The sequence below is a fragment of the Lepus europaeus genome, chromosome 4 (assembly GCF_033115175.1).
Source record: "Lepus europaeus isolate LE1 chromosome 4, mLepTim1.pri, whole genome shotgun sequence".
Taxonomy (NCBI): Eukaryota; Metazoa; Chordata; class Mammalia; order Lagomorpha; family Leporidae; genus Lepus; species Lepus europaeus.
In genome coordinates, this window is record NC_084830.1 from 39,152,268 (window position 1) to 39,168,679 (window position 16,412).

The following is a 16,412-nucleotide window of genomic DNA, read 5'->3' on the forward strand; positions in this document are numbered from 1 at the left end:
GTGAAAATAATATAGAACATAAAAATAAAATTTAAAAATATGAAATAAGATTACTTATCTCAGAGCCTTCATATTCTGGTCACAATCAACTTTTCCATTCTTTTCTCCTTGCATGTAGCTGAGTGAGTGTTGAATTTCTACTGTAAAGAATTACTGCTTATTCCTTAAGCACAGCCTGTGTTCATTGGCTTCTAAAGCTTTGCTTAGGTTCTTCACTATGTCTGATATGTTCCTTACCTCATAATAGACTCCCAGATTTCTCCAATATTTCTGAGTATACTGAATATTTATCTTGTTGTTCATCCTTTGCATTTTTATTATTATATCACTTGGCATGATGGCCTATTATATATGGATGTTACCTATATTCCTGTATTTCCCTAATTACATTGAAAACTACTGAATTGAAAGGATCTTTGCCTTCCTCCCTGCATCACCTCCTCCCCTTCCTTTCATCCTCTCTTCTTTTTCTTTCTTTTCATTTCATTCTTCCTTCCTTCCTTTATTCCTACTTATTCATTGTTTTCTTCATTTTAGTATAATTTATTTGATTGATTCTCTGGTAATGGTTTTTCTATTAATGTGATAAAAACAGAAAACAGAATTATAGTTTATCAGATTTAGAAACAACCTATGTATGCAGTTTCGGGTTTCAGGTAATAGAAACTCACTAAATGTTCACCAAAATTGCAAAAATATGTTCAGATGTACAAAAGAGGATTAATTTAACCATTTATTTAAAAGAAAAGCCCTGGAAAGTTATCTGGTGCTGAAATATACTTTCATTTTTTTCATAACTGAGTTATTGACAAAAATCACAGTATTTTAAAGTTTTTAAAATTATTACCACCTCACATGTTCCAAATAATAAAAAAATAATGATTTTTGGGCACCCACATATGCCAGGCCTATTGCCATAGCATTTTACATGCAAAATTTCTACCTCTGAAGTTATCACCAGTCAAAATTCCTTTCTCGCAAATCTCATATTAGATACATTCTAAGGTTAGCTAGGCTTTTTCCAGATTAGAGTACTATTTATTCAAAATAAGTAAAATAGAGAATATATTTCTAACTATTTAGTAAAACATTAGTAGACATATTTTGTTAATAATACTTATAATCCTTCCAACTAAAGAAAAATTACAACTAGTATTATGCTCATCGCACAACTATTACTTAAAAAGATTACAGATATGTTCAAGTTATAATTAGCCAAATTAAATTGAAATTGTAGATTGAATGGCTACATGTTGCTCTAGATGAATGTACTGATTGACTGAAGATTTTAATACGTACATGTTGATTCAAAATTAACTATAAATTATTTCATTTAAAATAACAGTACCAATATTAAGTCCATAAGTATTGTACAAAGCATCATTATTATAAAATAAGTTTGTAAATATTATGTGGTTTCAAGCATTTGTGAGACTACTTCTAACAGATAGTCTGACACTGATCAGAGATTACTAATTCAATGACTGAAACAACATTAGAACTGAAAAAAATAAAATACAAAAACACCTATTTCTTTTTTTTTAATTTTTTTTTTTTGACAGGCAGAGTGGACAGTGAGAGAGAGACAGAGAGAAAGGTCTTCCTTTTTGCCTTTGGTTCACCCTCCAATGGCCGCCGCGGTAGGCGCGCTGTGGCCGGCGCACCATGCTGATCCTATGGCAGGAGCCAGGTGCTTCTCCTGGTCTCCCATGGGGTGCAGGGCCCAAGGACTTGGGCCATCCTCCACTGCACTCCCTGGCCACAGCAGAGAGCTGGCCTGGAAGAGGGGCAACCGGGACAGGATCGATGCCCTGACCAGGACTAGAACCTGGTGTGCCGGCGCCGCAAGGCGGAGGATTAGCCTAGTGAGCCGCGGCGCCGGCTAAAAACACCTATTTCAAACCTAACTTTAAAGGCTAGGTTACAAGATTAAATAATTTGCTATTTCTGATAAGATATATATATATATATATATATATATATATATATGCCACTTAATAAATGACACAGTATCCTTAATTTGGAGATAAAGATGAGTTGTGGAGAACTATTGGGAAACTTAGCCAAAGTCTTATGACATAGTTGATAGTCAAAATCAGAATCCAAATCTTCTCATTCTTTCTCAGTATTCTTTCTATTATGGTCTAGATGAATAGTAAATAATTATGTACCTATTAGAAAATTTGCTCCTGATTTCTATACAATAACCTTCTCCTGAAGATCAAATCTTGTCTTTATATTGGTACAAAATGTTAACATTCAGCCGGTATTGTGGCTCACTTGGCTAATCCTCTGCCTGCGGCGCCGGCACACCGGGTTCTAGTCCCGGTCGGGGCACCGGATTCTGTCCTGGTTGCTCCTCTTCCAGGCCAGCTCTCTGCTGTGGCCCGGGAGTGCAGTGGAGGATGTCCCAAGTGCTTGGGCCCTGCACCTGCATGGGAGACCAGGAGGAAGCGCCTGGCTCCTGGCTTTGGATTGGCGCAGCGTGCCAGCCGCAGCGCGCTGGCCGTAGCATCCATTTGAGGGGTGAACCAACGGAAGGAAGACCTTTCTCTCTGTCTCTCTCTCTCTTTCACTATCTAACTCTGCCTGTCAAAAAACAAACAAACAAAGAAACCCAAAATGTTAACATTCATCTCTGCTAAAACCTTTCCAAATTATCCTACTCCTACCATCTTATCATTTCCTTAGCTTCTATGTTTACATTCATTCACCAAAATAAATTCCATTGCGTGTTTATTATGGCCAAGACAAATTTCCTGTCCCTGGAGAGACAGCAAAAACAGTCACCATTCTCAAGTGTATTATTTAATGTAAAAGGTAAGAAACAAGGTAAAAACCAGTATATAATATAACATGAATATTTTATGAGGTTATAAATGCCATCACTAGTTTAGAAGTTACATATGTTTTCATGTATTTGTTTTAAGTATTCTTATTGTTTTAATATTTTTATCTATATATGTATCCTTAATGCTATGAGGACATGCAGGATGTGATTGGAAAGAATGTTTCTGCCCTATTTCATCATACTTCCTCCCTCTTCATTTCTCATATCCTCCCTGATTCTTTAAAGGAATATCTCCTTCTGTGGTTCAGATCATTCATGACACGAATAGTATTCCAGCTAATGGCAACCCAGAAACTCTAGAGAGTTGATAAAAGCAAAGGAAAAGCATAAACATCATCATTTTTTGGAGGCAAAAAGGAAAATGTCCCTCCTGAGCATTATGAAGCAACCTACAAGAAAAAAAATTTTTTTCTTCGCAATAGTGGCCATTGTCTATCGGTTAAATCTTTTACCTGCAGGTAGTTGGAGGAAATTTATTCAAAATTCTTTAAAGTTTTTAGCTCATAGCAACAGTGTATTTGCACTTACTAAAAATGTTGAAATTATAATTTATTCTGTAATTTTATAACATGTTACTGTCTTAGTCATTTCAAATGACTTCTCTATAATTAAAAATATTCTTTCTACATTTCTCAGCTTGAAATATGACTGTATGGTAGGAGGTAGCCATTTACAAACAGATTTGAAGAAAAAAGACTGATGCATGAATGTCAGCATGAAATTATGACTAAGAAGACCACCCTTAAGTATAGCTATATGGCTAAGAAAGATAATTAAAAAATAGATATAGACTTGTCACATGATCTAAAAATCCCATTACTGGGTATATACATGAACACACTGTATTGAAGAGCTACCTATATCACCATGTTTACAGACACGATAGACAAAATATGCAATCAACCAAGGTGTCCATCATCAGATGAATGGATAAAAAGTGTGGTAAATATATAAATATATGGGCTGGTGCTGTGGCTCACTTGGCTAATCCTCCAACTGCGGCGCTGGCATGCCATATGGGTGCCGGTTCTAGTCCCGGCTGCTCCTCTTCCAGTCCAGCTCTCTGCTGTGGCCCAGGAAGGCAGTGGAGGATGGCCCAAATGGTTAGGCCCTGCACCTGCATGGGAGACCAGGAGGAAGCACCTGGCTCCTGGCTTCGGATCAGCTTAGCTCAGGCCGTAGCGGGCATTTGGGGAGTCAATCAATGGAAGAAAGACCTTTCTCTCTGCCTCTCTCTCTCTCTGTCTATAACTCTACCTGTCAAATATATATATATATATATATATATATATATATATATATATATATATATATAATGTGTGTGTGTGTGTGTGTGTATACAGCGATATAAAAGAATGATATTATATCATTTGCATCAAAATGGTTACAACTGGATGACAGCATGTTGACTAAAATAAGCTGGACAAAGACGGACAAATGCTGCATGTTCTCCCTTATTTGTGGGAGCTAAAATTTTAAAAGAAAAAAATCAAAACACAAAACCAAACAAAATACTTGTATGTATCAGTATTATTGCAAATAAACTTTTGTGACTTTGTTTTATCTCTTTGTCAAATAAATGGTTACAAATGATAAACTACTACATTGTAATTATCTGTGATTATTTTCAACTGTATATGAATAAAATTGACATTTTCATTTGATTATTATTTATAGTCCCTGCCTATATTCCTGCTGGACCATATGGTCTTGCTACATTTTACTTGTTGAACTCCTTTTTTAGTAGAGCATTAAGCCTTTGACTATAATGTAAATTAAAAATATGCTATCTCAAACATTAAAAGAGAAAGGAAGGAAGGTAGGAAGCAGACAAGGGAGGAGGAACAGAAGTATCATTATATTATTTGCATTATACCTATGAATTATATTAAATCTGTTCTCTTTGTATTAATTTCATATTAACATAAGAACTGTGTTGCAGTAACGATCATGCATTTGCTGTGAACCTGGGATTCTAATGTATTAATAAAATCCTAAATACTTAAAAAAGAAATTTGCAAACACAAAACTAAAATATTTTATCTCCGAGGATTTGGGAAATAGAAAAAAATAACAAAGTCAGAAAATTTAAAATAATACAGTGTCATTTAGTTGCCTTAACAAATTTCTTCATAATCTAATCAAATATGCTTTCACAATGCATTAAAGTGTTAGTTGAAAAGACCATTATAGCTACTTTGCAGAAATGTGTTATGAGCTGAATTTTGTCACCCCTAAATTTATGTATGGACAAAATCTTAACCCCCAGTACCTCAGAATGTGACTGTATCTGGAGATAGAACCTTTCAAAATGGAACTGAAGTATGTGTTGCACCCAACTGAAATCTTACTGCTGTCCTAATAAGAAAAGACAAAGACTTAGTCACCAATGAGAAGAGAAGATCATGTGAGGGTGTAGCAAGAGAGTGGCCATCTTCAAGCCAAGAAGAGTCACCAAAGGAACCAATGGTACATTGATATTGAAATTATAGTCAACAAAACTCTCAGAAAATAATTTCCCCATTGCCTAAGCCATTCAGAATATGGTATTATGTTATGCAACTCAAGCAAATGAATGTAAGCTGTTAAGAACAAAGGACCCTCAAGCTAAATTTTAAAATAGAAGTTCAATCATAAATTAAAACATAAAATCTCTATAATTTCATTAAAATTATCTATTAGCAAAGATTTATACTGCATATTTTTTACTTAGAGCAAGATGTGTAAATCTATCTACCTATAACACAAGGAGGAAATAAAAAATTGCTTCATCAACTAAAATGTAGAGGTCAGAAAGCTCGTCTTCAGCTCAGAAATTAAGATGTGTGTGTGAGGGGTGTGGTGTGGATCTAAACATAGATATATAAAATATGTATAAATATAATTTTATATCTGTCTATATCTATAGAAATAGATATCTGAATTACACCCAGCTTGCTAGGGAATACAAATGGAGTGATAACAATTTTGAGTAGATAAAATTTTTACTACATTGCAAAAAAAAAGACAAATTAACTTTTGGCTTTAAAAAATGTCATAATTTTTTCACTTTTCCTGCATTTCTCCCTACTCAGTTGTAAGAGTATCTTAAAGATATATTCATCTATAGCTTCTATATTGTTGGTGAGAACAAATACAGACTTGAATTGCCAAGGGCTTTGTTAAGAGAAAACAATCTCCTGCAAACAATGTTTCTTCTTTTTTGTCCTTCTCCTCTATCATCATCATCATCATCATCATCATCATCATCATCACCACCACCACCAATATTATATTACAGCTAACATTTACTGATTGCTTATTAATATGAGCTCTGTTTTAAGCATTATATATGTATATAAACAGACTTCAGCTTGAATACAATTCTGAGTTGGTACTCTACTGGAAAACCTAACAGAAAAGGGACTGAAGCACCAGGATGCCAAATAATTTCATCAGGGTCATACAAATAGTAGGAAGTGAACTGTGAAAGTTTAATGCCGAGTCCATACTTTTAATATTACTCAGAAGTTTATATTTAATTATAACCACTAAAATAAATTGAATAGTGATTAAGAAAACTGCTCATATATCTCTATCAATTAAGACTTTGGAAGTTCTTCTGGGAACATAGCTACTATTGTAGCTAAGTAGTAATGCACACCAGTAACAAGAAAATATACTTCTAATGACTCCTTCTCCCTTGATGATATATTGATCTCTCTTTTATTTATCTGAGGTAAAGGAAAAAAATTATACAAGTATATATAGAAACTTTTCAGGTACTTTCAAATTCTAGTTTGATGAGCATTTAATGCAAAAAAATCTATCCACAAAATATGAATTAAAAATACTAGAGAGGCTGGCGCTGTGGCGCAGCACGTTGACCCCCTGGCCTGAAGTGCCGGCATCCAATGTGGGCGCTGGTTCGAGACCTGGCTGCTCCGCTTCCAATCCAGCTCTCTGCTATGGCTTGGGAAAGCAGTGGAGGATAGCCAAACTCCTTGGGCCCCTACAAGGGAGGAAGCTCCTGGCTCCTGGCTTTGGATCAGTGCAGCTCTGGCTGTTGCAGCCAATTGGGGGGTGAACCAGCAGATGGAAGACCTCTCTCTCTTTCTCTCTCTCTCTTTGCCTTTCCTCTCTCTGTATGACTCTGACTTTCAAATAAATAAATTAATTAAAAAAACACTAGAAAAGAAAAATAAGACATAGAGGCTTATTAATGATTTTATCCTTTTTCATTTGAATCTACAATTTTAATTAAACTATACAGCCATTAGCTAATTTTGTGAGACTTCAGTTTTTCTCAAGTCGACCTTGATAAGATTACCATGAACATATTTTGGCTTTTAGAGCCATGTTGTATTTTGTTGGTCTTACTTGCTAGTTTCATCATCTAGATTTTAAAATCTAGGCCTTATTTTTCTTCATTCGTACACATGGTAAAGAGACAACCAGAGTTTTCATCAGGTGACTACTGAAAGGCTGGGAGGCTGGCTGACTCCGGCAAGTAGCTAGAAAGCCCAGCAGCCTGGAGGAGTGTGCCCTGATTTGAGTCCAGGGAAGAATCAAAAGTGTGCGGTACATGGTCAAATGCATCCCCAGCTGGTGGACAGGCAGAGGGCTGCAGAGGTGGCTGCAGCGGCCAGGACTCAGCATTCTTTCTCAGAGCCTTGCAAGCTACTGTGGCAATAAGAATGCTTCCAGATAATCTATGTTGGCCTTTTTTTCCCTGCCTATGCTCCCGTATCAGCAGTCTGAGAAGTTCCTTTTGGGATTTTGCTATTGAACCTAAAGCTGTCTGATTTCAGGGTTCTGTGGGAACAAACAAAATTTGACAAAGTCAAATAGAAATGTAGAGAAATGGTGTGCTTCATTGAAGAAACCCAGGTGCAGCCACTGGCATTCTCTCTGGCATTTTCATTAGTAAGTGATAAAATTTCCTAACCTGACTTGGAATGAAATCTGTAAGCAGATGGTCTAAATTCTGATCCAAAAACACGAAACCATTCTGCTGGAAATCTGGCAGGACCAAGCATTACGAGAATTTCTGAAAATTAAACTTATTTCAAAGAAGGATGCTTTATTACTTCCTAAAAGACATGTTAATGTACTCCTTGCCTGGCATGGTAGAGGTTAGGTTACTGAGACCATTCCTATTACAGTGCTCTTATTCTAGCAAGTGATTCCACACAACCCAAGCATAGTGATGTGTGTTTATGTCAATGCTAGGTTCTCTTGGTTGCTTGAGAAGTCATGCTGCACGAGCTATCTCTCTAGTAGGCACAAGGCCTGGCTGTGCTGTACGCTACCAACAGCTCAATTTTTCTGTTTAACAACAACAACAAAAATTCTAGAGCATTTTGTTGCGGTCGCTGCTGCAAAATTAAAACATAACTTTACTTCCTTCATTTTTACAAAACATCCAAATTCATGCATTTTTATTTATCTTCTTAATTTATGTAAGGCTATTTTGTCTTAAAAATGTTGCTTTTTGGCCGGCGCCGTGGCTTAACAGGCTAATCCTCCGCCTTGCGGCGCCAGCACACCGGGTTCTAGTCCCGGTTGGGGCGCCAGATTCTATCCCGGTTGCCCCTCTTCCAGACCAGCTCTCTGCTATGGCCTGGGAAGGCAGTGGAGGATGACCCAAGTCCTTGGGCGCTGCACCCCATGGGAGACCAGGAGAAGCACCTGGCTCCTGGCTTCGGATCAGCGCGATGCGCCGGCCGCAGCGGCCATTGGAGGGTGAACCAACAGCGAAAAGGAAGACCTTTCTCTCTGTCTCTCTCACTATCCACTCTGCCTGTCAAAAAAAAAAAAAATGTTGCTTTTTATATACTTAATCTTCCAATTTTCAGATCCATTTATGTCTCCATTATTAAGGAGTATTTTTCTTTAAACATTTATATCCAAATTTATACCTGTTAAGCATTTTAAGGACAAGTCACATTTACTGTTGGCCTTGACAAAAGAATTTCTTAATTCTAATAATCTTTCATTTCTAAAATGCAAAAACTAAGCTTCAATTTATTTTTTTTAAAAAAAATCTCTGCAAGATCCATAAAAATCTTTCTCCCTGAATTTGACTTTGTCCTTTAGATCTCTGCTGCTTGAAGCTCTTCAAGAACAAAGGGAACATTCAAATGATATATGCAATAAACTAAAATCCTCGTTAGATCAGTTATTTCTTTACTATTTCTTTTTGACATCATCATATTCATTTCCAATGACTATTATTACATTTACTGTTACTACTATAATATAAATAATATTATCTGTATCATTTATTTACTAGAGGCTAAGCCATTTTTATATGTATCTTCTCCTTTAATCCTCATCACTTTTCTATAAAAAAGACATCAAAAACTTGTTTAATCAAGAAGCTCAGACTTAAAAGGTTAAAACTATTCAAAGCCACCAAGGAGGATTCTGCTGGACCTCAATGCTCTCATGGGTGACATTACATTCATATATCCATTCCTGTGTAACAAATATCAAACTTTTAAAAGCAGTATGACCACTGCTGACCAGTCTTGTTAACTTGTCTCCTCTCTTCTGGATTCCCTATTGCCTGGGTCCTTACAGTCAATGTAAAATACTTAAGGCCAACACTGAATATGTTTTCTCAGTGTGGAGAAGATAGTAAATTCCAGTAAAATGGAACAGTTTAGTTAACTGCTGCAATAAATATATATATACATATATATATATAGGCAAGTATATTGCATATATTTTAAATTTATTTGACAGGTAGAGTTATAGGCAGTGAGAGAGAGAGACAGAGAGAAAGGTCTTCCTTCTGTTGGTTGACTCCCCAAATGGATGCTAAGGCTGGTGCTATGCCAATCTGAAGCCAGGAGCCAGGTGCTTCCTCCTGGTCTCCCATGTGGGTGCAGGGCCCAAGGTCCTGGGCCATCCTCCACTGCCTTCCCAGCCACAGCAGAGAGCTGGACTGGCAGAGGAGCAGCCGGGACTAGAACCTGAGCCCATATGGGATGCCGGCTCTGCAGGCAGAGGATTAACCAAGTGAGCCACAGCTCCGGCCCTGCCAAAAATATATTAACCATTTGAAATCTTTAATATTGTTACTGCATATAATTCTATCATTTTAGTTTTATTAGCAGGTATAGAGATTTTTTTTTAAGAAATAAAACTCTATCTGTGATGGTATTCATATTTTAATTGCTTTCCTCCTAATACATTTGAGATCTGTTATGGGCGCTTAAAGGACAATATACCTGGAGAAAAAGTGACAGGAGATAACTAAGACCTGTCTAGGAACAGGCATCCACAACCCAAGGAGAAAAACTCCATCCCTTTCTTTTACTACATTATACTCCATTCCCACATTAGCTCAGTCTATTACATTATGAGATAAATGGATTATCATAGTCTTCTGGCCCACATTTGAAAAGGTCTAGGCAATCTATGGGTTATGTCACTTTTTAATTCTAGGGATACAAATAAGAAAACAGAGGGAGTGGGAGAGGGGAGGGTTACGGGTGGGATGGAAGTTATGGGAGGAAAAAAGCCATTGTAATCCATAAGCTGTACTTTGGAAATTTATATTCATTAAATAAAAGTAAAAGAAAAAACAGGAAATAATTATGACCTGAAATGTTATGCTAGGGGTAAGTCATTTTTATGATGACTTTGTGGGAACAGAAGAGCACTGTTCTTCAAAAAAGCAACCTTTGAGTTTCAAGAAAAATGGTGCCAATTTATTATATAAATTATCTGTAGATATGTTATGGACACCCCCTTTAAAAAATATCTTCATGGGGTGGGCATTGTGGTGCACTGGGTAAAGCCACTGCCTGCAAGGCCTGTATCTCATATGGGCTTGGGCTCATATCTTGGCTGTTCCCCCTTGGATCTGGGTTTCGACCTGGCCCAGCCCTGGTTATGTGGTCATTTGGGAAGTAAAGCAGTAGATGGAAGATCTCTCTAACTCTGACTTTCAAATAAATAAATAAATAAATAAATAAATATTTAAAAAAAAATCTTCATAATAATACTTCATCTGAAAACATTGAAAAATACTAAAGATAGCTAATTTTTAAATATACAAGATATATTTAAATAAACATATTTTTCATATTGATTTTCATATATGAATCTATTTTTGAGTTTTTATTTTTGTCTTATGTTAATTTATCATTACATATTTTCAGAAGCATAGCTAGCCTATGATGAACTATAGTCTTCCCTGTTAAAATTAATAGACAAATCATATTTTCTAAACAAGGAAGAGCAAAAAATATTGGTTTTCTTGGGAAAAATATAAGTTGACTCTTAAATTACTGCAGAAGAAAAAAGAGATGAATCACATTCAAGTTTGGATAAGATAATGCAACAGGCACAAAAATACATTGACTATATACTTAAGCTCTATTCTGAGGGAAAATCCCTGAGAAATCATTTCCTGAGTAACTAGTAATCATGGCTACAAATGCCTTTTGCTGTTTTTATTAAAAATAGGCTGCTTTCAAATTTCATACGTACTTAAAATCTTCTTAAAAGACTGTAACTTAATAGATAATATTACAATGATGCTTCCAAAGTGAGTTATTATGATTTCTTTAATTTAATAATAATTATTTATAAATATTTATGCAGAAGTCTTGGGAAATTCAAGAAGGCAATCCTATTTAGAATGTAGACTCTATCATTAATAAAAAGCTCAATTAGATTCAACATAGTATTTTTTAATGGCTTTATTGGAATATCTAGAAGATGGCTCAGAAGTTTAGCATATTCTCCATTTGTCAGAGGCTTTGGATATCATCTCTAATTATCTCATCTTTAAAAAACTGGATAGTTACAAATTATACTTTCAATATCTTAGTAGCTACGTAACTTGGATAGATTATTTATTCTTTCTATATTTTAGGTTCCTTTTTATCAAAAATTTGATCTAATGTATTAAAACACACTCAAGTCTCCATTTTTATATGATATCATTCATCCCTAGCTTCTAGATAAAACTCTAATAGAAGCAATCAACTCATTGAGTTACTTAGCAATAAATTTTATCATTAATTTGCCATTAAGCAGTTCTCAAACTTTGTCTATAGCATAATCACCTGATAGACTTGTCAAACCACTGGAACATCTGACCCTACAGTTTTAAAAATGTAGGCCTGGGAGAGGTCCAGAGAATTTCATTTCTAGAAATCTTCAAGTGATGCAAGGCTGCAGATCTGGGACTACCCTTTGAGATCCACTGCCTAGAAGACTATCTAAAAAATCATATTTAGATTGTAATTTGGATTTAAACTTTTTCCCAAACTAAAATGATTGATGTCAAAGTTATAAAAATTTGAAGTCTTAGGCTTTTATTTATCGATGAATTGGTGTGGAATCAGAACTTATTTACTGGAAAGAAAAAAATCTTAGCCATGACTATAGTATTTCTTTGGTCCAACTCCCTGTAATAAACTGGTCAGGTACCCAAAATAAGGATCAGTACTATTTATTGCTTCTACATCATTGTTTTTATGAGCAATGTAAGTCACACAGCTGACCAAGTTTCCCTTTTTGCCTTTGTTGCCTTTGTGGTTTCTTAGGAAGTACCTGTTCGAAATATATGTCCACATGTAGCAGCTGTATGAACTCTCATGCCACTCATTTTGTTCTAAAACTTTACTTTTAGAGTTACCTTATTATGTTTTGACTTTATTTTTATACTCTTTTCTTTGTTACCAGCTTATTAGGAATATTATATAAACTTTTATAAATCATCTACATTCCTTCCTAAAGTACAGCAGGATGTAAATGAATTTGTGCAATCTAGAGACATGTTCACAGAAATACAAATGCCCTATTTTAGCAGGCCTTCATTCTTGGCCTTTAGGTTACATAAAACGGACAATAGATTTGAGCATAACAGGCCATGAAAGCTCCAGGCAGAAATACCAAAAAACACAGATGTTACTTCTGATACCCAACTCAAGACAGTTAAATATATATCTGAATCTGTATGCCATTATAGAATTTGTCTCTACAAAATTCACTGTATCTTTTGAAGTTAATCATATTTTCATCTTAGTTAAGATTATCTAGAAGTTATGTATCACTGAGTAAATTTATTTGTATTAAATTTACGTGTGTCTGGCTATAGCCTGTGCCATTTCCAGTACATCAGAATTTTGTGATGAATAATTTTGTATTTATGTAGTTTGGTGAAGAGATTGGTAGTTTGGAAGTAGATGCTGACACAAAAAATCTTTGCTTCCTCTAGGCTGTATTAGTGAACAAGCTAGAAACTAGTGCTACCTGCTATATTTACATATTCACTACGGCCTCTTAGGCTTTACTTAATAGGTGTGCTACTTTTTTTAAAAAAAAGGCATATAATTTAATTGAGAGATTCTGAAGGTTAGCTGTGTAAAGGAAAAATAGATCCACTTATATAAAAATCCAAATGACATTTCTCTAACATATACACAGAGACTATAAATATTACATGATCACAATGATTACGTTACTAATCAGAAAGTACATGATGGCTAAATATTATGAGCAACTTTTGCTATTTTCATCCTTCAATTGGATATTAAATAGGTACAACAAAGCAAAGTCGTCTTATGCCTCTTATGAATAATATCATGAACTTTAAAATGTCTTGAAAACATCAAGATAACAAAGGGTCAGAGCAATGGCCCTCCTTTGGTGGATCAGCCCTCAACTTATTTCCAAAAGCTAGCTCAAAAATAGCCTCTCTAAAAGACCTTTTGAATTCAGAGTAACACCTTGTGAGTATGTACTTTGTTTCAGTAACTCCACAGTAAGCCAGATTCAATTAAAACACTATCAAATGGGGGAAGCTCTATATTTAAGAAAATCTTATGATGGCAGAAGTTATTCCTAAACAATTATGAGGACTTTGAGGTTTTACAAGTCGAAAAATTTTAAACAACTTCATCTTCAGATCTATAACTTCCTATCTGATAAAATATATGCTTTGTTATAAACAAGGCAAAATCTAACCCTAACAACTGTTCTATAAATACAGTATAAATTTTAGCACTTAATAATATCGTGGGGCCATTGCTTTATATGTTTGTTTCTGACTAATCTGTATTCAATTGTTTTAAAAGAATCTAATGGTTTCATATGATTAATTCATTATTTTACAACTTTTAAAAAGAAAAATGTCTTGCCTTTGAATGGTAATCTTGTTCCAGTCTGGGATCTGAGCCGGCTACCTGTTTGTATTTGTTAATTTTCATTTGGCGATTTCTCTCCTCTATATCCATAGCACCTATCGAGTAGAAAAAAATCCAAAAAATTAATGTTTAACTCTTATTTCTGAGTTCTAATTACATGACGAAAGAAGAAATGGTATGCGAATCTATTATTTTCACTCAAAGTAGTATGCACAAACTAAATTTTCATATTATTATTTTCTGGTTTATTTAAAGTATGGAATTAGGTAAAAAATCATGATTACTAATATGTAGAACAATTTTAAACTGAATAAAATGTACATGAAGTTAAAGAGAAGACAGCAAATCTTCCTGTCCAATAGAATATGCCGTCTTGACAGCATACAAATTTTATAAGGTTAATATTATAAGAACCTTGGCTTTTAATCCATCATAATTTAATTAATTTGCTGGTAATGAAGTTGTAAAACTACTTTGCTTCAATAACTTCACAATTGCATTTATAAAGTATTATCATATAATTAAGTCATAGTGTAAAGCAGGTTATCTAGTATATGTTGGGATCCAGTTATCAGGAACTTTCAAATTTGATTTCTCTAGAAACAGAATCAAGAAAGAGTTTCTTGGAATAATAGACCTAATAACATACCATAAAGGCCCAAAATATCACTGAAATTGATTCAGAGGAAAAACAGAATGTAAAGAGGTGGGAAAGTGGGGAAATAAGCCTATAACAAAATTAGATTAATGCCTTCTGTAACAGGTGCTACCTCAAAACATCAACTGTAAATATCAAGAAGGTCTTTACAAACTTGTTGTATTGGATCAAAACCAAATTCAGTTAGCAAATTCTAGAAAACATTAAAAGCATTTTAAGAGCATATTTATCACTTTTATTAAAAGAGATTTTATAGGATATGTCCATTTCTTACAAGTATAAATATAATGCTAAAATAAAATCCCAATTACAAGTACAAATCTGTACACTGAGAAAAGTAAGCTTAGTGGGCTGAAGTGGGTATCCATGATAAAATGTTGTAATATAAACTCAGAAGCACTGTGGGTAAGGATGTAAACATAGACATATTCCTTGCTTATGACTGCAACTCTAAGGCTGCAGCAAGTATAACTTGACAAAGTGCACCCATTAAAAACCAGGTACTTTAATACTTACCTGATTTTTAAAAAGTAGTAGAAAAGAAAAGGAGTTACAAAAGTACTGGTGTAATTAGAAGTTACAATATCCTCTCCTGAGCCAATATTTTAAATTTATTGTTTTATTTTTAAATATTATATTTTTCACTGCAAAAATGTCATTGTGTATCAGATAATTTTTGTTAATAAAAAAATTTCAGTGAAAATTGACTAATTAAAATGAAATGAAAAGGGAAGAAAATGTTTCAGGAAGGGTAAGAAAACTTGGCTAAAAGTACATATAAAGAGCTTACACTGTATACCTCCAAATATACCAGCAAATTTAAATTAACTATTCAATAAAATGAGACAAATTATTGCTTGATAGGCATATTTTAATAATTTGACTAATTGACTCTGTCCTGATTTGAAAGTGAGGAATAATAATATCACGTTAATATAAATTAAATTATACATAAAACCATGTGAATACCTCACAATACAAATGCAAAATATGGTCTAGGGTAAACATCTAAAGTCATAAAATTTAACTTTGGAATCACTTGAATCTCAAGAGATAGGCTCAAGTCAACATTTTATTTTCAACAAAGTCAAGGGAAATAACAAATTAGCCTAGCATCAAAAAATTATGTGTACTGAAGGGATATTTAATTGGGAAGTTTCTTAAAAGAAAACTTCATGTAGATACCATAATAGTAAAAAAGTATGTTAAAAATAAATAGCAATGATTGAAAAACAAGTTCAACTACATCTACAAAGATACAGGTCACAAACACACACACATATACACATGTTTTCTAATATTTAGACTATTTTTGGATAGCAACTTCCTATAGAAGCTACTAAATTCTTTCTGATTGCTAGCAGGAATCAGCTTTATGTAACATCACTTATATTTAACAGATAAGTAGGGGGTTCTAAGAAGAATATTAATCTGTACTTCGTATTTTTACTCATTTGAAAGAGAGTGGGAGGTAGAAAGATCTTCCATCTACTTGTTCATATGAGTAAAAAAAAAGATGGAAATGGAGTGATATAAATACTTACATGCATTATCCAATTTCAAACAAATTTCTCATCTCCAGTTCCAGCCATCATCTATAGATGGTCCCAAATGGAAAAATTCTGGATTGCAGTCTTAACCAATAAAATTGCAATGCACTACTTTAGTTAGAAAATTTAGAAAATATCCTTTTTACTTATAACTTTAGGTTCTCCTAGGAGAATAAATCTTGGGAGCAAAAGTAAACAAACAG

The 16,412-nt window shown here is 34.3% G+C and overlaps 1 protein-coding gene across 19 annotated transcripts in view; it reads right to left on the minus strand.

The window, feature by feature from the left end:
* The window catches only part of RIMS2 (regulating synaptic membrane exocytosis 2), a 753,630-nt gene that overhangs the window by 179,642 nt on the left and 557,576 nt on the right, over nt 1-16,412 (minus strand). For 13 of the 19 annotated variants that reach the window (XM_062188136.1, XM_062188128.1, XM_062188145.1 and 10 more), the window contains one exon: nt 13,996-14,096. The exons of the other annotated variants lie outside the window; for them this stretch is intronic. In XM_062188136.1, coding sequence (XP_062044120.1) covers nt 13,996-14,096 — 101 coding nt within the window. The remainder of the gene's footprint in view (nt 1-13,995; nt 14,097-16,412) is intronic. 19 annotated transcript variants of the gene reach the window in all.